At 38.8% G+C, this 27,920-nt stretch overlaps 1 protein-coding gene across 7 annotated transcripts in view; it reads left to right on the top strand.

Annotated features, from left to right (window-relative positions):
• The window catches only part of cfap74 (cilia and flagella associated protein 74), a 50,547-nt gene that overhangs the window by 3,779 nt on the left and 18,848 nt on the right, over positions 1–27,920 (top strand). For 6 of the 7 annotated variants that reach the window (XM_085144556.1, XM_085144559.1, XM_085144555.1 and 3 more), the window contains exons 8-22: positions 127–237; positions 1,001–1,103; positions 1,497–1,654; positions 1,820–2,036; positions 2,145–2,309; positions 4,324–4,482; positions 4,657–4,775; positions 13,376–13,442; positions 14,008–14,097; positions 14,453–14,638; positions 14,928–15,048; positions 16,431–16,534; positions 18,716–18,838; positions 18,968–19,089; positions 24,686–24,814. In XM_085144556.1, the coding sequence (XP_085000682.1) occupies positions 127–237; positions 1,001–1,103; positions 1,497–1,654; positions 1,820–2,036; positions 2,145–2,309; positions 4,324–4,482; positions 4,657–4,775; positions 13,376–13,442; positions 14,008–14,097; positions 14,453–14,638; positions 14,928–15,048; positions 16,431–16,534; positions 18,716–18,838; positions 18,968–19,089; positions 24,686–24,814 (1,974 nt within the window). The remainder of the gene's footprint in view (positions 1–126; positions 238–1,000; positions 1,104–1,496; positions 1,655–1,819; positions 2,037–2,144; positions 2,310–4,323; positions 4,483–4,656; positions 4,776–13,375; positions 13,443–14,007; positions 14,098–14,452; positions 14,639–14,927; positions 15,049–16,430; positions 16,535–18,715; positions 18,839–18,967; positions 19,090–24,685; positions 24,815–27,920) is intronic. The other variant, XM_085144558.1, reaches the window with a different exon arrangement.

Raw genomic sequence — 27,920 nt, 5'->3', positions numbered from 1 at the left:
TCCTGTATATTTAAAGCATGTGATTATTTTCATCCCATGGCTATTTTTCAGCCTCTATCACAAGCCAAAAATAGCCATGTAATGATAACACTCTGTGTGTAAGTGTCTGTGATTCTCTTCTGATAGTAAACAGGCAGCCATGCTAAAGAAAGAGAAGACTGAATGTCAGAGGAAAATCGAAGAGGGCCGAGAGAGCCGCAAAATAGCTGCCAAGTACTTGAAACAGACTGTAAAAAGGTAATCAGCTTTCAAACCAATAAACAGTGTCAGAGGGGTAAAACAAAGATGTGAATTATCTCAGAGGACTCATTGGAGAGCTGGCACGTCCTATTGATCATTCGCACATCCTGGCAAATTGCATTACAAGCAGAGTAGACATGACACTTGAAAGAGCTCAGATTCATACATCATTGATCTAGCTGAAAGTGATCTGAGAAGATAAAAAATCTATTCAAATCTTGATTTTTCTAAAAATCACTAATTACTCAAGCCATTAGAGTCTGTTCTGGTGTATAATAATCTTGCATGATATTTCACAAATGTAAATTTTAGCACAATCTACACTTCAATTGAACCCATTGTGGAAATGTAGTGAGACCATCATAGGTCCTATTGTATATTAGCTGGTGCCTAGAAAGCCAAAAACTATAAAAACTCCAATAAGCCAATAGTTGACCTTGTGGAAATGCCACTTATACATTATGAACACACAATTTTATTAAAGGTTGTAAAAACTACACACACAATTGTATGTACGCTTACCAAATATGTATTTGTCTGTGGCTGAAGATAATCTGAAAATATTTGCTGTTACTTCCAAGTTTATTCCACCTATAAGTTGACTTGAATTCTGTCCTTTTGTACTACTTACGATGTCACCAGTGTAAATTTGGCTCAACCTCGGGTTTTTAATGCCAGGCAATAATAGCACATTTGCTGTTTTCTCTCTGTGCTGTATTTGACATTTTGCGTGCTTAGTTGGTGTCCCCATTTCATTCAGGATGAATCAGCAGGAGGCTGAAAGGGAGCGGCAGAACCAGGAGTTACTGGAAAAGAGGTTACAGGCTGTAAAGTCATTGAAAACTAACATAGAAGCAACCCAAGTAAGCAAAAGAACAGCATAACATGGTGGTTGTTTTATTAATGATGAGATAAAAAAAAGCCTATGTCTTATTATTTTTTATATCACTACTGTGCTTTTTGGTTACTATAACATCATTTTAAGTGCCTAAATTAACATTTGCATTATGAATTATTTAGCAATGATGCTATGAAGTCATAGTGATCCAACTAGGCTCACTTTGAGTTGTGTGTGGATATATGCTTTGTTTTTGTTTATTGCTGTATTTTCTGATTAAACATATGATTCAAGGCAAATTGTGTGTCTAAAGAGAAAATGTCTCTATGTCTGATGTCTCTGCCTTCAAACAGTCAGTTCAGTCCTAAAGCTGCATGTGGTTAAGTATAGCTTTATTAGTCTGCCGTTGTTTCCTTAGGAGAATTTACAGGTCCAGCAAAGCAGAGCCAGAGCTAATGCCCAGAAGAAGGAGCAGCTGCAAAGACAACTGAGAGAATCCCTGCAGGCCCAAGGAATCAACAGTATCAAACATATGTACCAGCAGAAACAACAGCAGGAAACAAAACGTAAAGAAGGGTATGTCCTCTCCTCTACTTTCCTCTCCTATCCTCTCCTCTCCCACACGCATGTCCTCCACTCCCACTCCATGCAGCAACGTGTGGGTGTTTTCTCTCACTGTGTGCTGAGGAATGCATGACCTCATTTCAGGATAATGCAGTGTTGTCGATTTACCCTTCTCAGGGAATTTCAGGAGAGCCAGAAGTCAAAAAGAGTGGAGATTGTTTCAAAAATCCTTCAGGAAGAACAGCTGACGAATAGGAGGCAGAGGAAGCCGGCACTGCTACTGCCCAAACCCTTAGCCACTGAGAAGTTCCTATCTCTGAGGAGGGCAAGTGAGAAGCTCCCGTACTACCTGGATTCTGTTCCCCCATCAGCTGCTGAGGAGAAAGCCACAATCGTGAGGGGGAATCTAAGATCTGAGATGCCTACTATGAAATGATTGCTTGGAGGGCATTTTGAGCAATTTATAATGAATTGTTTGTGTGTGTTTGTATTTGTCCAACAGCTCAGAGATTTCAGTGACACCAGCAGCTCCTCGTCATCGTCAGCTTGCTCCGATGTTGAGGACCTGGAGGGGACTGAGGAAAACGAGGAGAAAGTGAATCACCAGATCCCTACTGACAGCCTGGCTGAGCCTGAATTCTCCGGGCTGTGGGACCAACACATCAAGGTTGACTAAAACAACAGGCGACCGAAAGCAAACCTATGCAACCTGCTAAATTTAAATGGCCATAAATCACGTACCATTCAGCAGGCACATTAATATCCTAAAGATTGCACTCGAGACTCCTGCTGGTTGGAGCATGTGCATTAGACTGGGATGGGAATAACTCAGCATGGTCACAGTGAAGCTTGTTTCAGGCAGGTGAAAAGAGATGCCATACACATACACATAAACTCTGTACAAAGAGTCAGCAGTCAGGCCTCAGTGCTGAGGGAACAAGGTAGAGCTCTGTTTTTGAAAACTTGTATTATTTATTTGGCAATAAATAGCAGATAGCACTAATGGCATTAATAATGATTCTGAAAGCATTAATGTGATTAGTCACATCAGAGAGAGCATTGTTTACATTTTAGAAATCGACAGCTAGCCAATTTTTTCCCATTTCTACATAAGCAATTGCAAGGCTTTCCATCCATTATACTCTAGGTCCATGTGTTTAGACAACAACTACAGCTTAGCTAATATTTTAATATAGAGATCATTTATTTCAATATATATATATAAAATAAGTCAAATTGAGTTGTGTTGATCATATCAGCATTGGCCTACAGTGACAATTTTGAGATCGTTCCATGGGAGTTGACGTTAAAGGTGAAAGTTTCTACACTAGCTCACTGACATGAAGATGAGAAGCCTCTGCGTCTAATCTGGCGCCCCAGTGCTCTCGAAATGTGGGGCGACGGACATCACTTCTAATTGTGCCGGTCCCTGTGAGCCCAGAGCGAGCGTAGCATTGCAGCTCAGAGGTCTGAGCGAGTGACAAGCCAAGTGGAAGTGATCTCTCCTCCTAAAATACAGATCAGACTGACACCCTCATCAAAGGGTACTTTTCAACACAGCCAGCACAACAGCAGAGCAGAGAGATACAATAAAGCTAATGAGATGATTCATGAGGGGGAGAACAATGATTAAATGTCAACACGTCACTTTGTAACAAAGTTATAAAAGCGCTCTACAGTGCAGAATAAAGCATGGACGGAATAAAAATACAAAACGCTGAATAAGGCAGCCTCGTAAACCACACCAATACCACTAGTATCAAATCCACTATCTTGATCCATAATGATATCTATCCGTTTTCTACCAATTATCTTGGGGGGGGGACGTGTATTATTTATGACATAAAGCTCACACACTATTTTTAGACAACTGTGATAACATGTAGTAAGTATGATTCTTGAAAATCAAGTTTTGGTCAGATATCCTTTATTAATCCTGACAGAGCAACTCATTCCCTCCATTTAATCCATCCTTACTAGGAGCAGTGGGCAGTGTCTCTGCAGCCAGTGCTCCAGCTGTAAGCATATGGTCAAGGGCACAGTGACAGGAGAATTAACTTAGCATGTTTTTGATGGCGAGAGAAACTGGAGCCAGAGTGCTGTGTACATGCCTGTGCCCTAAGGTGAAGGTATTTTAAAATAACCTCGTGCCCAAGTTAATTTCTGACACTAGAAAAACATGTTTGCTATACAGTATGTTGGATGTGTTAGACCAAGCCTAAAAATGATTTAAACTTCCAACTATTGAATAACAAAAACACCGTAAGAAAACTTTTTGGATGATGAATTTACCTGTTGTTTTATCACCATACAAATTCCTACGTGTTCTATTCCAGGAATGTCAAACTCATTTTACATATTACAAGTGAACGGGACCATGAAACTCCTCTATCTGTTGGTGTAAATGAGTTTAACTCCACATTTAATCCTTCAGATAATTTAAAATAAGAAAAAGAAGAGCAATTTCAACAGTAGTTTCCCAGTTTTTCTACGTGGCAGAGAAATGAAAGAAAATCTGTCAAGACGACTCTGGGTTTAAATTATAAGAAATTATGATCCAGAAAAATGATCTCACTTTTTTTTATTTTTTTTTACTGTGGATCCATTTGGCTGCAATCTTTGAGTATCTTGTAGTAGATTATTACAAATTAGCAGTTGTTGCTTTGCTTGTGTGGTTACAGAAAATGCCCAATGAGAATACTACACTGGTGCAAACACAACTGAGGCAAGAAAAACCTCCAATAGCGAGTGGAAAGCTCAATATGACTGCTAAAAGAAATCGTGGAAAAGAGTTAAAAGGGCCTCCATTCATTAGTAAACCAGAGGTCATCCTCTTCAAGGTATGAGGGTTTTTTTTCAGTCCCAAAACACAAAAATGTATGTCTTTATTTTATTGTAGAATCTTTACCTTAAAATATAAAGTGCTATAAGGTAACTGCTGTTGTGATTTGGCACTATATAAGTAAAACTGAACTTATTGTATTAAATGTATTAAATGTTTTGGTCTATTTTAGGACTTTGATGTGGGAAAAATGTACAAGAAGAAAATTGTCCTGACTAATATCAGCTACGCAGTTATTAACTGCAAGTTTCTCGGGGTCTCCCCTCACTTGAAGAACTTTTTCACCATCAAGTAAGTTTTGTGTTTTATGTTTTTGTTGTTGCCAAAGTATTAATTATAACAGCTATAACAATAAACAAAGAAAGACCTAAAGTATTTGTTTTAGGCAACAATTTTAGGAAAATCTTTCTAAAATTCTCAATAGGCAATATTACCATATTGAGGTTGATTCAGGAAGAGCCAATTACTCCAGTTCTACGAATCATGACAGACAAAGTAAATGTCTCTGAAGGGAAAACCAACATAGCATAACATCAAGCAGCCCACTAGAACCCCTACTGAATCCCAGCTGAGGACAAAATAGATATATTTATCTCATAGAGATAAGAGAGACACCAGGAGGGAAAAAACTGCATTAACGCAGCGGTGTTGCTTCATGGTTGTGCTCGTTTGCGGGTTAAAGTATTGAAGTGGTCGGGAAATCTGGTTTCAGACATACATCTGATAGTGTGGCACCAGAAACGGATAAAATTCCAGAAATCAAACATTAAAGGTCTGTTGTGATAAACTCCCATATGTATTAAACCGCTTCAGTTGTCACATTGAAACATCTGGTCGTGCATCACCATTTAGCAACCACTTCTTGTCATTTTTTTAAAATATGATGTGGAGTGGTCGTGAAAGAAAAGCCTATCCTCCCACATATGGATGCCAGCTTGGATCACCACGCTCACAGCTCCTCTTATGAGGCTCAGCTACATGAGTCAGTCCATGTCTCTTCTATCTCCTCTCTATCAGCATGCCAGCAGCCCACAGGCCGAGCAGAGATGCATTGTTCTCCAGGTCACTCACTGTGTATCACTTTCCCATCAGCTCTCCCATGGCTTGATTTGGTTTCTTCATCTCTTTTCTTTCTGCCTGACTGAGTTGAAGAGTCTCACAGGCTACAGCAGGGTCAGCTTGAACACTACTGATGCCGTTCTTGAGCTTTAGTGCAGGACCACTTGTCTGAACGTATCACCTTCTACATGCGAGTTCTCAATTGCAAACTCACATGTGCAAAATGCACTTAAAGACCAAATGGGTAAATGCACGCAGACTGTATACAACGCATAACACCCACTTCTTTTCTAGTATCTTCGTTTTATTTGAGAGAAGTAAAGTTGGTCGTCCCTTTGATTTTATTGATTTTACTTGTAGGTGCACATATTATAGTTTCACATTAGCTTCACATTTGCAGACATCAGATTAGTTCTACACCACTAAAATAATAAATGCTGCGCCTGCTTTTCGTTCATTTTAATCACAACAAAATAAAAATAAAAATGTGTGAAAATTTTGAATTCACAAATTGTAACACAAAGCTCTAGTCAATTCAGTACATTCAGGCTTTCTGTTAATACAGCCTTACAAGGTCTGATATGCTCTATTACTCATTGTGGCTAACCTCCCATTAACCATCATGATACTACATGTCATGCTGTTGGATGACCATCCCCCAAATCCTGGACATTTTAATCACTTGATGGCTCATTAAATTTGTTACAGGAAGACAGCTGAAAATCTGAAATAACCAGATGGTAGGCAATCCGCATAGCAACCTATTGTATAAAGTGAGGAAAATGTATTCAGGCATATGCAGAGCAATAATAATATGAGCTCTCAAGGTTTAAAAAATAGCAGTTACTTCACAGCTGTTTGGTGTTGTTTTTGTGGTTTTACAAATAGAAGAATGCTATGTAGTTATTGTTACATACTCGGAAAGCCTTGGATCAGGAGTTGATGGTTGGTGTTAGCAAAATAATCTTTGAATTAGAAAAATGTAAATGCTCTTTACATTTTTCTAATTCCAAAACTATATTTAAAAAATTCAACTAAATAAAATAAGTTTACATTATATTTGGGATTTGTAGGCAACGGGGTAGAAAGTGAGTAGAAGTATATCATGGCCAGAGTTTCAGCAAAACAATAAAAATACTTGGAGTGAGGCTCTGTATGAATTAATTCATTCAAATGTTAACCCTAAACCTACAATTCAGGAATAAAATACGTTATTATTATTAGATTACTTTCTCTCTGGCAATTTAATGATACATGCTCAAAAGGTACCTTACCTGTGAAGACATAAATGTTATCATACACTGATCATCCGTAACATTATCACCACTGACAGGTAACGTGAGTAACACTGGTCATCTCTTCATCATGGCACCTATTATTTGGTGAAATATATTTTGTCCAGCAAATGAACACTTTGTCCTCAAAGTTGATGTGTTAGAAGCAGGAAAAATGGACCAGTTTAAGGATTTGACAAGGGCCAAATTGTGCTGGATAAATGACTGGGTCAGAGCATCTCTAAAACTACTCTTGTGGGGTGTTTCTGCACTGCAGTGGTCAGTATCTAACAAAAGTGGTCCAAGGAAGAAACAGTGGTGAGTCAGTGACAGGGTCATGAGAGGCCCAGGCTCACTGATGTAAATGGGGAGTGGGCTCGTGTGATCCGATCTAACAGACAAGCTGCAGAAGTTCACGGTGGTTCTGATAGAGAAGTGTCAGAATAGATAGTGCATCACAATTTGTTGTCTATAGGCTGTATAGCTACAGAGCAGTCAGGGTGTCCGTGCTGACCCCCGTCTACTGCTTAAAGCACCACCAACAAAAAAATGTTCTTGTCTTAGTTTTTATGACGTTATAATAAAAATTTTACTACAGCACTGTTGGTTACATCATACTGCAGTCACAGTAGTGATATCAAATGGTTGGAATGATCGTTAAATTCAATATCAAGTTTACATGGTACTACTGTAAATTGTAAGCACCCTGTCACTGTATTTATCAGAATCACAAACTGCACCAGGATCATAAGCAAAACAGCCTAGAAAAAAAATGCTAAGTGGTGTCAGAAATCCTCGGTTTTACAAACTGAGTCACGCTCAAACATCCTGACGAATGAATGCACCTGTTATACACCCTCCCTGTATTTTTCAGTGCCTGTTGTGTGTAATTATTCACACATGAAACCACACAGTATTGAGATCAGTCGTGACAACTGAAAAATCATCATGGCTCGCCCAGCTAAAAACATTAGCACAGCTAGAGAGAGAACCAGGAACCAGGAACACACTAGACTTTTTCACACCAGCCCATGGTTCCCTGTACGCCCCCTGAATTTCTAAAATTGGCTTCGTTTCCCCCGACACCCCCTGCCCAGCGTAGGTGCATTTGTGCCACAATGGGCTGTGCTGTATCTTTTCACTACTGGTGCAAAAACCACAACAGCCTGGGCTTGCCACATTTGGTGAAAAGCCAGTGCATAGAAGTTGTGTTTTTGCAGTTAGTGCCACATCCTAGCATGTTACTGCAAATGACTGGCTTAGAGGAAGACACCCCTCTGTGGTGTGTATGTTCCTGAGATCAGTTGTGAGAGAAAGCCGTGGACTGTAGTAGAAATGGTGGTACTCGGCAGATACTGAGGGTGTGATCACACCTACGGTTTGTTTCATTTGGTTCAGTCGTTTGGAAGTTTGTTACTGACAAAACTATTCACAGTGGCGACAAAGTAAAAGAGGACCCTTTAAGCCCAACTGCAATTACATTTAATGTCGAGATTTCCTCAATCCTGATAAACCCAGTCTGATGAAAACACTGAAAACCATATCAAACCTAAACTGAAATTTGGTCTATTTAAACCAAAAACTGCCATAAATACAGAGACAACATTATCACTTGCACTGCTAATTAATAACCAGATCAAAAAGTACTGCTTTATATGTCATTTGACCTTTTTTTCCCCAATTTAGACTCAAACTATTTTTAAAAACCTGGAGTCTCATTTACACTGCATTGTAATGGATTTAACTGTACTATTGTTTAACTGTATATTATGCTTTTGTCTTGTTTGCTTGTTGTCTTGTTCTCTCCTTTTTTCTGAAGCAAAGTTTGAGCCAAGATGAGCCAAATTGGGCTTTCCCATGCATTAAAACATTAGCCTTAATTTTTCTCTTGTGCCTATTATCATACAGCAGCATACAATCAGAGCTGTCATTCAGAATGAGAGGGAAAGTTATTACACAGGAAAAATAGGATCCTACCGCAGTAAGATCAAATTCAGCGCAGTCCTGGTCCAACCAGGTTTAAATTTTATTCACATTTTCGAAGGAACAAAAAAAAGATGATCCAAGAAAAAAAATCCTGGCTGTCTGAGAAAAGCCCTTAATAAATGAACTTTACTTAATATATGTGATATGTTCTCTAGAGGTGGGAATCACCATACATCCCACGATACGATATTATCACAATACTTAACGCACGATACGATATTATTGCAATTTTTAAAAATATTTTGCGATATTCAGATTCTGTACATAAAGGTAAACTTTATCAATATTCATCTAATATCAAAGTCTCACACTCAGTCTCTCATTTCAGTCAGTTTTATTGTTGACAAACTGAACGGTTTGTATTACAGTCTAGTCCAACTTAACTGAATGCAACCATCTGGTACAATTATAGCTATGACTGACATTACCCATATGGAAAAGAAATAATAAAAACTTATAAAAGACTTGCATAAGATGTGGCCTACTTCATATAGTGAATCATGTAAGGCTTATATGATTTACTCATGAAAGTGGCCACTTTCTCATTACTTTCATATATTGTTTTAGTAAGTATCCAAAACATACAAGTCTCATTTATATAATTTTTCAAGGGATCTTATATCTGTTTTCACTCTTGTATGCTTTTCATACAAGTTTCACACAAGACAGATGCAAACTTTATAAGATTTATATATATCTTTTCCATATGGGTAACACTCGCTAACAGGCTGCAGCCTGAGACACAACACAGCAAGACTAACATAGAATCCTGTTAACGAGTAATTAATCAGTCCTGCTGTCAACGCAGGCTACCGAAAGCATATTTTTACTTTAGCCTAGTTTTCTGTCTTTTACACGCACAGTATATACATGTATAGGAGCAGCTGCGGTTCTAAGACCTGTGCATACTCAGCAGTACTTACTTTTGAGCAAATACTAATAAGGTCTAAACTAACCTGCTGATGGTAAGCAAGCAAGTAGTAGAAATATCTAATTTGCAGAAGTTAAGGTTTGTTTTGGTCATAGTATTTAATTGTGGCCTGGGGATGGCACTGGAAAAGTTACTGAATCGGAGAGCCAACTCATTAGAGACATCCTGCTGTGACAAAAAATGTCTGTGGACTTAATGGAAAATCATCCAATGGTTCTGGGGACAGTTTAACCAGACTCGGAAGCAAAAACTAGTCCTACACCCACTGTCACCCATGAATGCCAAAGGTATGGTGACAATTGGTGTGAAAAGTCACAAAAGTCAGTAGGTTTTATCTTCCAAGGACGCTTAAACGTTTGTATGCCAGAACAACGTTTATAGAATGCCATCAGTGTCAGTCGAACATTAACGTGGAGTCTTTCTTATATTTAAACTCAAACTTCGAGTTTCACCTGCTCTTCTAAAGGGCTCTATCACCCGTTTGATTTCTGTAAAAGATTTTTTCACACTGTATAATTGAAGATCCTTTGACAGCCTTATGTATTATGCTTGTATCCAACTGAAACCATCAAGTTGACAAAGTTAGTTTCGTCTTCTCAACTACCTGAAAACTGTCAAAGTTCATTTCAGTGACTGACATGAGAAAACCACACTGCACTTAACTGAGTCTGTTGTTTTATTAATCGCCCTCTTGGTAGTCTGTCTGTGTCTGTCCATTTAAAAACATCCAAATATGAGCATCAGTCAGCGCTGCAGTTAGACTTAAGTTCTGTGACAGCCCCATGTTTATTTCAGCCATCTGCCTGAGTGTCTTTTCAAGCAGCTTCACTTTGGTTTTTGATAGATTAAAAAAGTATAACCTGCCTAAAGATTTAGATAGTCAGCCTTAAAAAGTTGCTGCTTTTATATGTTGTCTAAAACTGTGAAAAGATTTGTGCATTATTGTACTTTGTAGCCACCTGATGTAAAGAGAACCAGATCTCACTTCAGAACAATTAGCACGAGAGAAAGATTATTCAAGTACTATTGACACACAGTTTTCATGCTTCTCAGTAAATTGCTTTCAGAAGTGGTTGAGTGTGACTATGAGGGTGTTTTAGCTATGCTGAACTGAATTATGGACAGAGAGTCCTTATTGATTTACTATAGTAGACGCCAATGAGGACAAGAATGTATAATTTAACTGAGAGTATAGTCAGTACTACTGTATAACAAAGCTTCACCACCTCAGTCCTCTTCAGTAGATATTAAAGGATAAAAACTGTACAGTATGGCCTCATTTGAAGCGATTTATATAGGGCTGTAGCAGGCTTTTTCAAAGACCGCCTCATTCAGAATTTAATCCCAAGTGAACTGTTCTATTTTCCTTCATATCCCTTCATACCAGCTGTCTTGAAGCTAGGAAGAATAGCACCAATAAAGTAGGAAATCTGACGAGGGAAAAAAAGATGAATGTGCAATGTGACATTTACTACTAGATTTACTCAGGTGGAGTTCTTTCATAGATTTCCAGATCACAGTGGTGAGCTGGATGGCAGCTTCAGCCAGGCTGCTCCAAGTTTTTTACCTGGCAACTGGACCAACAACTTCAAACAACTGCCTTAAGCTAAACTGAATGTCCCTTTGCTCACTGGAGTTGATGATAGTGCATATTATTATACTGTGGTTATAGGTTGTTTGCCATTTAACTGTTTTTTTGTGTGTAGTATTTTCGATGTGTGTGTGTGAGACAGTCAATCCTACAAACGAAAAACACAGATGTTCTCTTTTTAGTTCATCAAAAAGAAGCTGAAGGGCTTGAATGCTTATGTTTCTTATTCACGAAGCAATGCAACAACCAAAACAACATGAACATATTTTACAAAAACAAAACATCAAAACAGTAACGGCACATGAAACTTGCTATAAAAACTAGAAGCTCAACATAAGATTATTTCCATATTCTTTTCTTATTGTTTTGGGTCTGTATTCCTCGCATCAACAGAAAGAAAGCTGTAATATTCATTCTGCTTTTTAACAGAGCTTAAAAAAATGGATGTGAGGCAGAGCGAGAAAAACTCTTCAGAGACTCAGCTCTTCTCTTTTCAGACAAAGACGTTAACTTGGCACCAAGGTGCTCTCATCTACAAACAAAAATCCAGCAACGTCTTTAAATGTAGATTAAAGTTTACTATCACAGCAACAGGATCATAGTATTTTTCAAGCCCAACAACAATTCGTTTAGGATCTGGTATATATTCTGTAACTCTAGCTGACTCCTAATTATGCTCATAGTTGCGCGGTTCCAACTTCTTGTTTATTTATTGAATTTTGAGAATTCGCCTTGCTTCCCTGGCCGCCTGCCTGCTATATTTATATTGATCGTGCCTCTTCTCGTGTCTCTCAAAGGGCAGCAAGTTATCAAGCTCCTCGGGGCAGCATTAGGGTTTGTGCGAACATGTGCTGTGAGATACACATGTTGGTTTGAAATAGCTCACAGTCCTCATGTTTGTTTCTTATTTGGAAATAGAATTTTTACTTATTTGTATGACTTCCCCTGCAATATAATAAAGATTAACTGCTATACATTATTTTGTCTAACTATGGATTCCACTTTACATGACTTTCATATAGAATAGTAGATTTTTGTTTCACTTTGTTTTCTTTGGCTTGTCAAGTGAGCATCAGGTTTACTTTTGACATTAGCTTATTCATTATAGTTTAGTATTTTATTTAGAGCTGCTAATCGTTTGTTGAAAACAGCAAATTTGCTGTACTTGTCACGGCTGGCGGGGTGAGCCGTGTGGTGTGGAGGAAACGGAGGACCCAAAATGCAGACAGCCGATATGATGATAAGAGTGAGGGTTTAATTTACAGTGTACAAATAACAGAACTGAGGGCAGGACAGAACATAAACCTAAACTGGGTGAGCTAAATAACAAACCGGATCATACAAATGGGGTGGGAGGCAGAGAGACACAGACACCATGAAACACAGACGAGCCGACAACGAACACAGACCGACACCCACTATATATACACACACGGTAATCGGGTAATGGCAGACAGGCGGGGACACAGCTGGAACTAATGGACATAATGAGACACAACCCTACAAAGTAAAACAGGAAACACACAGACTGTTTTACATAACACGGGGACATGAACAGAGCACCGAGGGAGATGCAGGTAGGGAAAATAAACACAACCAAACCCCAACCACCAATACAAAAACAGAATAAACTAGAAAATACTTATAACAAACTCAAAGTGCTGGGTCACCGACCCAGGACCATGACAGTACTATATTATTGCTGTCATACTCAGCCAGTCACAACAGATGGCTGCCCCTACCTGAGCCTTGTTCTGCTGGAGGTTTCTTCCTGTTAAAAGGGAGTTTTTCTCTCTCACTGTTGCCAAGTCCTTGCTCAAAGGGAGTCATTTGATTGTTGGGGTATCCTCTGTATCATTGTAGGGTTTTTACCTTCAAGGCAAATGCTGTTATACTTTAAATTTTGTTGCTAATCATACACTTCTTTATACCCCTACCAGAGCTTTGCATTAAACAGTAATATCCAATATCATGTTGTAATGTGATTCACTATTTAAGCTGTGATCAAGAAATGAAAATAATCTTTAACTTTCTGGCATTTGTGTTTCAGCTTCCAGCCTCCTACTTTGTTATCCACCGGGATGTCATTTGACATGCAGGCTATTTTCCAGCCAATGGTTTGTAGCATCACCACTGCCTTTAAACATCTATACTTATTTTTTTTCTTTAATCTTTATTTTCATCAAAAACTATTTCAGTGGTTATCACCTGTTGTTTGTTTTTAACTTTTTAAATCATACTTACTATACAAATACTCAATAGTAGGGATGAAATGAAGTATTTCTCTGAAGATTAATTGTGTAGTATCTTCCCTGTTTTATCACATGGAATAACTTAAACACAACATGTTAAATAATGAGCCTTTTACAGCAGGTGGATATTTTTTGCTGGTCAAAGTAGCTTCTTCCCGATTTGCCATACACGTAATAGCGTGAGGTTGTTAATTATCCTTTCATCTTTCCTGCAAAAGTGTTCTCTGTAAGTGTCTTTCTTAAAATGTTGTGTTCTTCCTTCAAGATGAGTCATCTTATTTAAGATTTGGTTCCACATCCTTTGCAGCAAACAACTCATACAACTCCTCCACTGCCCCACTCTTTGTTTTAGCATCAAGTTTTCTGCCGCTTGATCAAACATGAAGCCTTTGTTTTTGCTTACCACAAAATCATTATCTAATCTCTGCAGATCAACGAGGACTTGGAAGGAGAGCTCCAGTTTGCATCAGTTCTGGGTCCCTTCTTTGTGCCCATCAGATGCACTGTAAAGAAATGTATTGTGAGTAGTGAGCTATAGCCAAAGTTTTTGGTAATTACAGATAACTGCTAATTCTGATTTTATAAGCTTGTGTCTTGTGTGTATTTTGTGATGTGAATTTCTTGTCCAGTCTTGCTGTAGCTTTTTACCCTTATAAATTTAGCTCTAATAATTATTTAGGGAAATGAATTTGTGGCTAAACGAATCACACTGCATGGTCACACCACAGAAAAAAACACTGACTGCCTTTTTATTTTTGCTCACTGTCTTATTTAATCAGCTTTCTGTGAAATAATGTATGTAAAACTATGTACTTTGCCTGGCAGCTGTTCACTGACATTGCTAATTACAGGATGTGACTATACTCTTTCTCTAGCTGAAGGTTGACAGCCAGTTCATTGACTTTGGTTCGCACGTTGTGGGCCAGACTATTTCACGGACCATCACACTGACCAACAAGGGTGCACTGGCCACGCATTTCAGCCTGGACAGCTCCACATGTCTCAGTCCAGAAACGAGCTACGTCCAGATGCCACCACAGGTCTCTACCAACACATATGAGGTCAGCTGTTTATGTGGACTGTAAGAGCTAATGTTTCTTGGATACATTAAAGGAGAAACTCCAATACAGCTAATAAAAAAGTACATTATTCTTGCTTTTTTTCCATATATATTATACTGCTATTTTGTCTGTAGATTGAACAAACAAAAGATTTTGAAACCACTGAAAAAAATGGCATTCATTATTTTCACATGAGAGAATTCCAAATCTTCTGTCTCAGGATGTCCATACCAATTATTATGGGTAAAAATAAATGAATATATTTGCCTGTTTGTTTGTCTGAAAAAAGGCATCCAGTCAAAACACAGCAACTAACAACCAGAACAGCCCTGAATCCATTGATGCTGAAGATGTCCAATCAAAGCTACAGAGTCAGGAGCTCTCTGCAGGAGAACAGCAAGAACAATCAGGTAAAATATGGACACACACATGACATGATTATCCATCACAGTTTGTGTCCTGAACTAGAAAAACTGAAATCTAAACTACAATACATAATAGCATGAATTCAAAACTGGGCACTCTGTCTTTCTTTTCCCAAATGATTGTCAGTGTGTTTTCCTCATGACAAGCACAGGACATGCTAAAATACCAGAATAGCAGTTTTTGATTCTTTGAGTAAAAAGTGCCCCAACGTTGACTGGAGAGACTATAATGATTTTAGTTAATTTGGTTAATTTGTGCTCTAGTCCTGCTTTTTGGTGATAAAACTTCCCTTAGTGTTATAATCAGCTCATTTCTTTTGTCTAATGCATTTGTTTATGATCTTATTATTATTATTATGTCCTTACATACAAAGTATTCTGACTCTGATTATTAGCCACAGCGTTAGGCTAATTTGTGTTTAGTACTGTTTTCGCCAGGTATTTGCATGCTAACGCGCTAAACTAAGATGGTGAACAAGGTTAAATCAGTATATTGTATTCTGTCATTAGCATGCTGTGCAAACACAGCACCACCTTGGTGAGTGATTATAATATGTGGGAGACAGAGAGACAGTGTTACCCTGAAACAGTCTCTGGAAGGAAAATGAGGACTGACAACATCTCCTCGTGGTAGATGATTTCTTTTTTTCCTCTGTCTCTCTATTCCTGTTAGGACATTGAGTCCTTGTAAGAACGAAAATAAAAGAACACACACACACAAAGCGGAGGGTTCACCTTGCTCTTACAGCTGGTGGCAACAAGGCATCTTCTCTTTCGTGTTCTCGCGGATCTGAAGTCTACATCACTGCACTCAGCACTTCCTGCTGCTGATGCTTTGATAAGCTGCTCAGTCTTTTGCCTCTGCTTTGCTGGCTTTGGAAATTCTGTGTTGAAGTGGCTCCGACTCTGTTTCTTTATTTTATCTCTATTGTCGAGAAAGGCTCTTGGATGTTGGACCAATTTTGAGGCTGTTGATGTTCCTTTCTGAAGCTGACTGTAGTACATTTTGTCCAATATGTTTTCTGTGTCACAGATTAGTAAATAAAGGTCAGATTGCAGATTGGCATAAAAATGTTCCACACGTGTCCAAGAGGAAAAACAGTGTTATTTGTCAGAGGGCCTATTTGTCTGGATTTAAATGATATTTCTAATTTTCCTCCAGCATACACTAAAAATACTGCTACAATGAGGCCAAGTATTACTTCTTCTTACTTATCACTTATTACTCTGCTCTTTCATCAACCAATTACAGGTTCACCATTATTGTTTTAGTGTTAGTCCATACAAGGTGCCCACTTAGAGTAACTGCTCAACAATAAAACTTTGAGATGACTTGCCTTTGTGACTTTTATCTGTGTGTATGGCAGTGTCAGAGGGTGTGAAAACTGTTCCTGGAGCTTGTCTTTCATCAGATTTGGACACTCAGACAGACCAGACCCCCTCAGACTCCAGTGACATAAAACTAAAAGATGTAAGTATTCGGTCCTACTTCAAAAACTTGCTCATTTCCTATGTTAATGCTACTGTTTTTAGATTGATGAGTAATGTTTAATGGTAAGATTAAAACAAAAACCAAGTTGTAGCCCTAGCTGCTCTTGTTTATACATCTGATGTAACACAGTAGTAATGTTAGACAGTATGAACATCAAAGAGCTTTTAACCTTTATAAATCATCAGGACCCATTATTCTGAAGCAGGGGTCCCCAATCCCAGTCCACGAGGGCCGGTGTCCCTGCAGGTTTTAGATGTGTCCTTGATCCATCACAGCTGATTTAAATGGATAAATTACCTTCTCAACATGTCTTGAAGTTCTCCAGAGGCCTGGTAATGAACTAATCATGTGATTCAGGTGTGTTGACCCAGGGTGAGATCTAAAACCTGCAGGGACACCGGCCCTCGTGGACTGGGATTGGGGACCCCTGTTAAAGTATCCTTTTATCTATTAAATATCCAGAAATAGCATAGACTGGAAAATGCATAGACTTCTGTTAAGTAAGGTAACTATACAGAGTTTTGCAAAGTCATACCCCAAAAGCTCATTACGAGGTCGCAAGAAGCCCAGTCTTTTGTGCTGAAACACATTTTGCCTGGGCTAGTTACAGCTATACATTAATATTTATAGTCTGGTATACAAGTGTTGCTAGTATTAGTACTGTTATGTAATCTAGCTTTGGTGTTTCTGTGGTTTCATAGAAAAAACCCTCAGCTATTCTATGATATAGTTTTTCAATATGTTGTTTTTTGAGATTCAGTAAACAACATATTGAATATTTGACTGCTCTTAGGAAGATAGAACAAGACTTGAGGATAGTCTTGTAGGAAGAAAGTCAGCATGTCTGTTCTAATAGCGACAGGCTGAATTAAATTAACGTATTGAGTCAAGGGCGAGGGCTGTGAGTCAGTCAAAAATGGTCCATCTTCTTTGGAGCATGAACCTTCTTCTTGTCAAATCATAAAGGGACTGCATTTTTATAGCTGAGGTGCCAGAAATCTGCCCAGATTCTGAAAAAATTTGAGTGGAAAGTCGACATTTTGTCACTATTGTGTGTCGTTGAAAGACTCTGCTTCTCTGTTTTGTTTTTAGCAATGATGCTGTGTGTGCCTTGTGGCCCATGTGAAATTCTAGACTTTTTCAGGGTTCATTACGTCTCTCTGGTGGGGGGTTAATGGTGCATCACCTCTCCCTCTGCTATTATTGCGACTGTGTGTGTTGCATGCGCCTGCATGCCCTCGGCTCGATCGTTGTCATTTTGACTGATATTTTCACATTGTGTGGTTGAAGGCTGGTGTCTTAAATGGCAGATTATCCATCAAACTATCATGATGCCACAGTACCGAGGCACTTGCTGCATCAGTGGTTTATTACTCCTTTTCGTTTATTACGCTCTCACCACCTTGACAGTTTGCCTTCACTGTATGTACACGAGTGTATGCCTGCATACCTTTTAATGTTACATAACTGCATGTCAATGGAAAATTGTACTTAGTAGTCAGTATAATCTTTTAATGATATAAGTTTGAATATGGTAGAATACTGCATGTAATCATTTGTGTTTAGAAGTATGTAGTTGGTCTCATCCTAGGAAGTCTGTAACATTCCAGGGTGTTCTGGCCTTCACCCCCACATCCTAGGAGCATGGGAAAGTTCGTACCTTGTTTTATTGTTTTACGGTAGGATTAACGTAGTTATATCTGTTTCCAGTCTAAGTGCTTTTGTTTAGGTGAACTGCTGGACTTTCCAGACCAGCAGTTTTAGGGAAGTCATTTATGGGGTCACGCTCTGACCACACACACACACACACACACACACACACATTTCAATGTATGGAACAAACGCCCACTGAAGTGTATAAATAAAGGACCAGGGCAAGTCCTCAGGGCCACTCTCTGAGACTCACTCTTGGGGTGTGAGTTCTGAGAGATGCCCTTGCTAGCAAGAAATTCTGTGTGTTTCTCCTCTCTGATTCTCTACTGAAGAAGTGTTTTAGAATATATCTCTTAACACTGCACCACAGCTTTCACTTTCTCTTTCATGTATAGGAATACCTTTGTGTCATCAGGTAAAACTAAACTTTTGTCAGTATAAAGATGTGTAACTACACATTTCATGTAAAAGAAGTGCAGTATCAACAGTATGTCTGTCCATGTTCAGGTACGTGGGGGAGAGATCGAGCCATTTGAAAGTGTCAAACTGGAAATTATTTTCACTCCAACCATTCCAGGAGAGACCAGACTGGACTTCTCCTTTAAATTCTCTGATAAAACCAGCAAACCAGTAAGAAACAGCTTGTTTTTAGTCTTGTGAATTACTAAGGAAGCAGACACATTTTTAGTTTACAAAGCCATAGAGTAAATGAATCAAATGATATGTCTAGTGCATGTGACTGAGGACTCATTCAAACAGATACCCATTCATGTGAGAGGTGTGGCAGTCAGCATGCCTGTATGGGTACTTCAGCCCAACATTGACCTAAAGATCTGCATGTTTGACCGCCTTTATCAAGACACCATCATGGTCCAAAGCAGGTAAGTCCCAGAGCCTGAGATGGTTGTAAACCTTCTCATCTGGTCAAGCTGATGTCTAGCTGTTTTACATTTAGAAGGAGCTCATTATTTGTTTCAGAAGGTCTACACATTAACCTCTTATGCACAAGTGACAGTTTATTACAATTTGTTGAATGCTTACAGAATGTAGTGGTCTTTAACACTAAGTATTGGAACAAAGTGTATAAAACCATTCGTTATCACTAGTTTCCAAGGTGATTTGCATCTGAAGTTAAAACAGTGACCAATTCAGAATTCATTAGATTTACATTACATCTTAGTTCTACGTATATTTAAAAAAAAAAAAAAAAAGCACAAAAAAACCAACACATTTTTTGTTTTTTGTTTGCAAAAAAAAATAACTTAGCTACAACTTGTCCCCACTCTCTTTAGGGTTTGTAAGAATTAACAAGGAAATGTTATAGAGTAGTTTCATAACTGAATACAATTTTTTAAAGGATAATAATATTCAGTTAAGTATAGGACATCTCAAATAGTTTTGTATCTGAGACATTTAATATTTATAGAAAACGAAAGCACCCTTGTATCTATATCTTTGTAATAATCATCAGCGTTATGTGTTGTATTGCTAACAAGGCATGCTATTCTGCATGACCAATGACAGCTAGAGTCTCAAGAAAAGTTAAGTGTAACAGAGTTGTGAAGCTGACCTCAGCGTGGGATAAACAATGGCTTTTACCCTTCAGTCATAAAAGGCTAGTGTGTGTGTGTGTGTGTAATACTAGTTTAAGTCATTTTAATTACATGAGACTAAAGCCTAAACACTGTGTGAACAGTGTATAACAATAATATGACATATTTAGACATGCAATGGTAATATGACAATATAAGGTACCTGTCTCTGGGTAAAGTGCAATATGAAACAACTTAGTACCATGTTTATATGCATGTCAGTTAAGGGTGTTATTATAATAGCCACTTTTGTAGACATTTAACCAACGCAACATTATGCAACAGGTGGCCTGTTAAAGCGTCTTCATCACAATAAAATGTCTAATTTGGTAGAAAGACTATATAGATAGCCATGACAGCATATGGCAGATAAACAGATTATGCTCTGTTCCAGTATGTGATGCAAGAATACTGCCTAAGGCTTGTTTAACATTACGGTGGCATTTAATACATAGAGGGAAAGATCTGTATTTCTTTCTTTAGACGTTTTTCAAATATATGCCCAGACTGATAAAAAAAAAAAAGCAAGTGGAATTTATCTTTTTGAAAGTCAGTGGATGCACTAAAAGCATATGAGAACATATAACCACATAGCTGTCTTTGTAAGAGCTGTGCAAAGTCAGTGTGATGTGAACCAATGCTTTTCTCTGTACTGCAGCGTATTACTGTGAAAATTGCCTAATGCACAGCCGGTAGACATGTGTTTCTAGGAAACAAGTCATGCAAAAAGAAGTACACTGCTCGGGTTTACAAAAACAACATAACTTCAGTAAATTCATGAACACCAAACCCTAAAAAGTGGTTGTCCCCTTGGTGTTTTACAAAATACATACAAGAGTGAGGCCAGCAGGGTAATTATTTTTTTACTAAATAACCCTTTCATCCACCCAGCCCATATAAGTCTCTTAACTGTTGCCTATATTGTTAGAATATTATTTTAACTGAAGGAATGAAATGCATCTTAAAGTTTTTATTTTTAACAAGATATATGAAACCCTCAACCTAGAAATGAGTGGTGCATGTCATATTCCCATTTTATTTGTTGCTATGCTCAGAAACATCCTTGAAATAGAGTTTGGAAAGTGGCGTGGACTGCTGATGTAGCATGCTGGCTTATCTGCTGAATGCACTACTAAAACTCTCTCATATACTCAGTCTCTGCCAAAACAGACATTTTCACAGCAAAACGGCTCAAGGAAATCCCTTAAAATTGACAGGGCCCGCTTACTTTTCAGTCCAACATCAAACTCTCCGCCTAACTACGCTTACAGCCAAGTAGCGTTTTGAGACATTTAACAATTCAACGCGTGGATGAAATATAATAGAGATGAATTAACAGATAAATGTTCCTAAACAAAGCATGGCATCACCACAGTCCTCTTTGACCGATACTGTAGCACAGAACAGAAGTAAATCCTCTTTGATTATGGATGTGATGCATTATGATGAGGTTAGGCACACGAGGTTAGGAATACACCAGGGGCAGTAACATTTGCAGCAGTGAGGTCCATCACCTAGCCAGTCATTGTGTCACATCATGTGGGGGAGGTAGTGCATGTGTGGGGGTAGGGGATTTGTGACAACTGCCATCTGGTGCACTGGCACACCAGCACATGTGACAACATGACGATGACAGTGTCAGTGTGAAGTGCAGCTTTTAAAGTTAAAAAAAAAATGCTAATGCTTGCACCAGCAAACCATGCAATATGTCACTCTGCCTCCAAGACAATAATTTGAACACAAAATAGCTTGGCAGGCTTTTGGGGGGAAAACAATAGGAGAGCTGCTGCTTTCATCATGGAATTTGTCACTTTTTTTTTCTTTAAGTAGTTAGTAGATATCCCACAAGTCCTCCCAAGTTTGTGACAGATTTTTTAAGAGAAAAGCACAAAGCATAATTGAATATGTCCATCTTGTCTGTGAGCCAGTGATTGGAATATCACTCCTACTAATTGAAAGTATTTTTTTTAGGAAGCTTTAAAATGTGCAGTGTTTGACTTTGGCTTGTGAGCCGGTGATTGGAATACTCTGAACACAGTTGGCAGGGTGTTTTCTTTTTTAATATTTCAAACACTCAGCCCGGACTTTCAAATACTCCTTTGCTGGCACCAGATGGGGAGTTGAGCGTTCCTGCCCAAACCCAGCCACAAAAACACAACCACCCTGCTTCTTTATTTCACAAAGCCTTCTGTCCTTGATTTTTCTCCCTTTTCTATATTTCTAATGCGCCAACTGTACCTTATCTTAGTCTCAGTCTGAGACCTGTTTAGTTTGGCCTGAGGAATGAGATCAAATTAACCTTTTTTCTTTACTTTTTATGTGAAAATAGCAACATACAGTAAATACTTATAAAAAAAAAAACAGTTCTTCTGGCAGGTTAGTTTTATATATATGTGGGATAAAAGGAGACAGTGCTGCATTATGGGGACAGTTGCCTAGAGCGCTTGCCATGAAGGCTTAGTCTCCCATGGGGCTTTGGAGTACATGTGGAGTATGCAAGCACAGCCACCTGTCTCTTTTAAGAAAAGGCAGAGCCACTGCTGCAGCCGTGGGCACTCAGAGTCCAGGCACTTGGTTATTCAGCACTCTATGTAGACTCAGCATGAGTAACCTTTATGCAACATGACCTGATATCATTCCCACTAAACCTTGTTGATTGTAATGAGTAGCATTATTATGTGGCTCTAATAAAAGAAAGTTTAACTTTTTAGGACTATTTTTACGGAGCCCCCAAAGGGTCACAGTGGGAGTTTTTTACAGGCGTTTCATAGCCTGCTGGAGCTTCTGTGAATCACTCAGGCAGTAAAAGGTTGTGTTTTTATGTTGCCTTTCTTTGCTGCATTATTGATAAGAGACATGAGCTCTTTTGTCCATTTGCCTAACCTAGCATTTACTTAAAGTTTTTGGCACTGAAGAGTAGAAACTGATGTTAAATATAGTGAAAGAACGTGAAAAAAGTTACTAGCTAGATTCATTTATATAATAACTGCCTAAAACTAGCCCAGGCAGGCATCCAACTGCAAGTAGTTCCAGTGATTTTTATTTAATTTGTTATAAAGAATGGGTTATTGTTAAACCCACAGCACATGCATGAGACCACCTGCATAAACTAAACCAAACCCAGAGGAAATATCATATCTATAGTTATATATTCAACACTATTTTCACTTTGTCTTCACTCTGGTGATGTTGTTTGATAGTGTGGAGGTTAGGTCTGTGCGTCAAGTTCTTTCACGCAAAATGGGAATGCCGTTTTGTTATGGACCTTCCTTCACTTCTTCAAACTGTTGTACATATTTAAAATTGATCATGTGCATCTTAAAGTTGGTGTTATGTAATTGTTTTGAGGATTTACTTGAAGCCAAATAACCTTTACTTCTTTTTTGCCTAAAATATCACTGCATTACACAGTATTAATACTTCTGTGGACTTCCACTAAGCATTGCTTCAAAAATGAACTGGTCACTGCCTGCCAGTAAAATCAAGACAGGTTGAGTTAAATGCCCATGTTAATTAAAATGCCTAATTACCCTAAATTGTTATGTATCCATGATTATGCCTCTGCCAGCAATTTGAAGGCTGTCATTTAGCTGGCATAAAGATAGCAACTTAATATCCCCCAAGTGTCCCTGTGAGTCCTTGCCTCGGGGAAACAACCATCTGGCTGACCTCCCTGTTCAAAGTGGGCCAGTTCTTTTGAGAGGAGAATCAAATAATGACGGGTCCCTCAGTCTATTTGGCCACAGCTCGCTAAAGGCTCACCTTTGTGTCTTTTGAAGATGAAAGCAAGCACAACAAAATATTATGTATACATGTGTCACCTCCAGCAAACTGTGTTTTCAGCTTGACTGTACTGTCATTGTTTTTTGAAGGTGTGGGCTGTATTGGATGTGTTGGAGAAATTCCCAAGGTGACGAGCCATTTATATCACAAGCCTCAGCTATAACTGAGGCTTGCAGCCACGGGCACAACCATCTGTTGAAGCTTGTGGAAATTAGGTCACTTAAATTATACTGATTTGGGGTAGATTTCTCCATAAAAGACATTTTCTGTGGGTGTCACTGAGACCAAATTCTTTCAGTAGCTACCTGCTGAGTCCTCGAAGGATAGCAGGTTTAAACAGGGTTTCATCATACTTTTGGTTATTACACTTGAAAGAGCTAAAAAAAAAAAAAAAAAAAAAGGGACTCATTTTGGAGGCATGTTTGTCTGAGGAATCCAAAAACTAGAAGTTATAAAATTACCTGACAAACTTTACTTTAACAGACTATACAATACAATCTGGATTCCTTATTATGATCAGCCCAGCCTAGTCTTTAACTTCAGTTTTAATTCATCTGACACCAAATCATACAGGATATCTCAGTGCAATTCACTCCATTTTTTAGAGAGAAACCCAACAATTCCCCTTTGAGCAACCACTTGGTGACAGTGTGAAAACAAAAAGAATCTAGCTTTTAACTAAAAAATGAATTAACCTCAAACAGAAGAAGTTTTAGGGCGAAATGTATAATATATGTATATTTCATTGCCATACAATAAGTAAGCTACCCTTCATTTAACAATTAACTTAAGAAAGTTAATGAGAAACAGGGAGTGTTGGGGAGGACTGAACCAATAAGCTCAACTCACTTCTGCTCATTATTAATTTTACTTCTTTATGAGCTTTTTAATGTGGTCCTCCACAACAGCCCCTGCTTCTTATGTGGACGCTCAGACAGTTAATTGTCCGTTCTGAGTATTTAACATCTGAGATCCGCTTCAGATAATGTGGAACGGCCATCTTTACCTTTATGTCAGTAAAATAAAGTATTCTTGTATATTGTTGCCTGTGTTTTATATATCATGGATTATGTATTTATATGTATATTTTTTTGCATGGCAGAGCCAGCACAGCTTTGAAACTGACCTTTGAGGTATGTCAGGACATGAGGAAGCACATGGAGATCCTACCAAAGACCGGCTTCATCCAGGCTCAATCAAGCTTTAGTGCCCAACTGAAGTTCATCCCGAGGTAAGGAAGGACACACAGAGGATGCAATGATAATGGAACCACTGGAGCAGTGATAATCTTATTTTAGAATAACCTTGTTAAGATTCTATCAGCCTTCTATGAAAGTGCAAACTGTTTCACCCCAAAGAGAAGTTGTAATATATTTTGATCCTGGCTTACAGTTTTGTGTAATCTGCTTCTTAAAAAGGGTAAACGTTTTTTCTGTGGAAAAACTGCTGTAGATTATGTACACTCCACACTTAATGTTTTAAAAAAGCAGGTGATTATAGTAAAGAAGAAATCGATACACTGTTATGACAGGACAGTTCATGTTAATTTTAAAAGCTTCTAAGAACAAAAACTACAACTGTTAACTTAGCTAACTTATCATATTAGCCTACTGTTGGTGTTAGCTATTTTGCACATACAAAAACAGTTCAACAAAACTCAACATGCATATCAATTTCTGTGAACCAGATAAATCTTATTACTTAATACTACTTTACCTGTTTAGCTGATATCCTTCCACTTATGCCCACTGACTAGGGATTATAGAAAGCTAGATCAGTGCTCAACAGTGCTCTCCTGCTCTCCAGGCTGCAAAGTGGGAAATAAACTACCTGTTTTCTCTCACTCTGTTTTATCAACTACTATCCATGTACCTTGGGCAACTTAGCTTCCATCTGTGCCTCACAGTCAGTGCTATAGTGGATTAATGTGTACTACAATTATTAAGTATAACACAGCCCACCATCTCAACCCTCATTTGCCAGTTTAAGCTGCCTGGGTTAATAGCTTTTGTGGCGGAAAACAATGAGCAAAATAGTTAAAGAAGCTGTGATGAGCACTCACTGCGTCAATTTTACACAAAAATTTATGCTAGCCTACTTTTTGTCTATAAATCGTGTTTCCCTGTGTTGTGACTGGCTACAGAAATCTGTTGTGATATCGTTACTAGTTTACTACAATGCTTTTATGACACAATTCCCTTTTCCAAAGCAAGTAAGCGGAGGAGTCTTACAGAGTTACAAAAGGCAACAATCTGAAGCCTGTCAGCAGCCAGCAGGTATAAAAGAGTTTCTACAACACACCTGCCCTCTAATCGCAGGGGCATGAAGGCTTGTGATAATGGTTTCTAATGACTTTGAAGGATGTGGTAATTCTTTCAAGAACAATACAGGCTCTATATTTAGATGGAGAGGCAGGAGCTGAACTGTGGTTTGAATGCCAGGAGAGCGGACAAGGGGACCCCCAGGGCAAATATGAGAGGCGTGCGGTAAAAACTCTGTGTGGGTGTCAGTATTCTTCTGCCCATACTCACACACTCTGCCCCCACACTCCTTTTTTTTCTCGTTTCACAGTTCAACAGCCTTGCGTATTGATAACTGAAAAGACATTTGTGTATGCATAAATAAATAAATAAATAACAGGAGGTCATTTTCGTTGCAAATGACAAAAGTTAAGGGCATGCAGTGCTCATCGTACAGTAGGGTGGCAGTAGAGGAAAGTGGGAAAATGTCAGTAATCTGGCTTAGCGAATCAGCAGAGGTTTTTAATGCGAGGATTAGAGTCCAGCTTTACTTGTGCTGCTGCTGAGATGGTGCATCCTTCATGAGCACTAACACAACTACAGCTTCACCCCCTCCCTACTCTCTCTGTATCACACTTCATCACTCCATCTCTCTCTCTCTCTGTCTCTCTCTCCTGCTTCTGTGGCGTCTTCTCCCACTCACTCACACATACTTCTCTTTTTCCTGGCCTATCACCTCTGTGCTTAATTATACTTCTTTCTCTTTGGGTTTTTCTCTCTCTCTGCAGTCCTCTGTGTTTCTGTGCTCTTTCACTTCTCCAGCTCTAACTCCGCATTTATTCTGCCTCTTTTTGTTAGTATCAAGCTCCTCTCATCCCTCAATGCATTCACGATTCACCACTGCTTATATGATGGTCCTGAATCTGCTTATATAACCTAAGACACCAGACATAGATCCCTGTGCTCTGAGTGGACAACACTGTTTTCACTGTTCTCATAGTGGTAAATCTTGTTTGTTTGTAGATTGTAGATCTATTATTAGAACATTAAGCTCAGCATGGTAAATTCTGAGAACAGAATATCACTAAGTGTAAGTCTGGCATTAAATTGTTTTGCTGCGTTGCTTAATTTTTCAATCTAACATCGTGTGTTTATTATCCTTATTTTCTCTCAGGTAATTATGTCACAGTCTGATACACAGACTGTATATTAACAAGATAATATCCTGTTTAGAATCAGTTCTAAATGTGTTTATTTATTATTTTTGTCAAGAAAAAATGTATATGATCACAGATCAAGACAAAATGAATACACCTTTTACTGAATGTACACTTGTATTATGTCATTGATAGGTAGCAGATAGCTAATGGTATGTGCATGTTTTAAGATTTTGCTGCATGGCCAAAACCTGACTGTCAGCTGTATACAAGGCATGTTGTATTGTTTTTTGTAGCAAGAGTGTGGTGCAATTGGAAACGGCAGTTTCAACCAAGTGGCCTCAATTAGTTGTTTTTTTACAGATCTAACAAGGACATGTTAGGTATAATGTGCAAGTAGATTGCAAGTTGAGTGAAGTACAAAAACAATTTGTGGCTCTAACCCTAAGTGTCACGGTCTGGCTAGCAGACCGTGGGGATATGGGGAAAAAGGACCCAGACACAGAGCTCTGTGTGCAAACAGTGCATTTATTTACATTGAGAGCTGTAAACACAATAAATCCCAGTTGCTCCCTTGACTCCCGTGTGTGTGCTCGTGCTTCCTGCTGTTGTGTTCTCGCACACCCCGTGCGTGCTGCCGTTCTGGTCCACTCTTCCACCTGCGGGAAAACCACAGAAACAGCCGTCAACACCAACCCTGGCGGGCATACACAAACTGCACCGTCATACACTGACACACACTAACTTGGGAAGACAACTCAATGATCCCACACCGGTGGGAGCTCCAACACTCTCCTAAGTAGCTCCCCCGACGAGCCCTGATCACCAACAGGTGTGTGGCAGGTGTGGCCAGTCCTCCTGCAGGGCCACACCCATCAGGCCTGCATGTGGCTGTCCTCCATCCTCCAGCCACACCCGCAGACACACATGTACACACCCA

The sequence above is a fragment of the Neolamprologus multifasciatus genome, chromosome 20 (genome assembly GCF_963576455.1).
Source record: "Neolamprologus multifasciatus chromosome 20, fNeoMul1.2, whole genome shotgun sequence".
NCBI lineage: Eukaryota > Metazoa > Chordata > Actinopteri > Cichliformes > Cichlidae > Neolamprologus > Neolamprologus multifasciatus.
The sequence above is the reverse complement of the archived record's forward strand: the minus strand, read 5'-3'. Positions and strand labels throughout refer to the sequence as shown.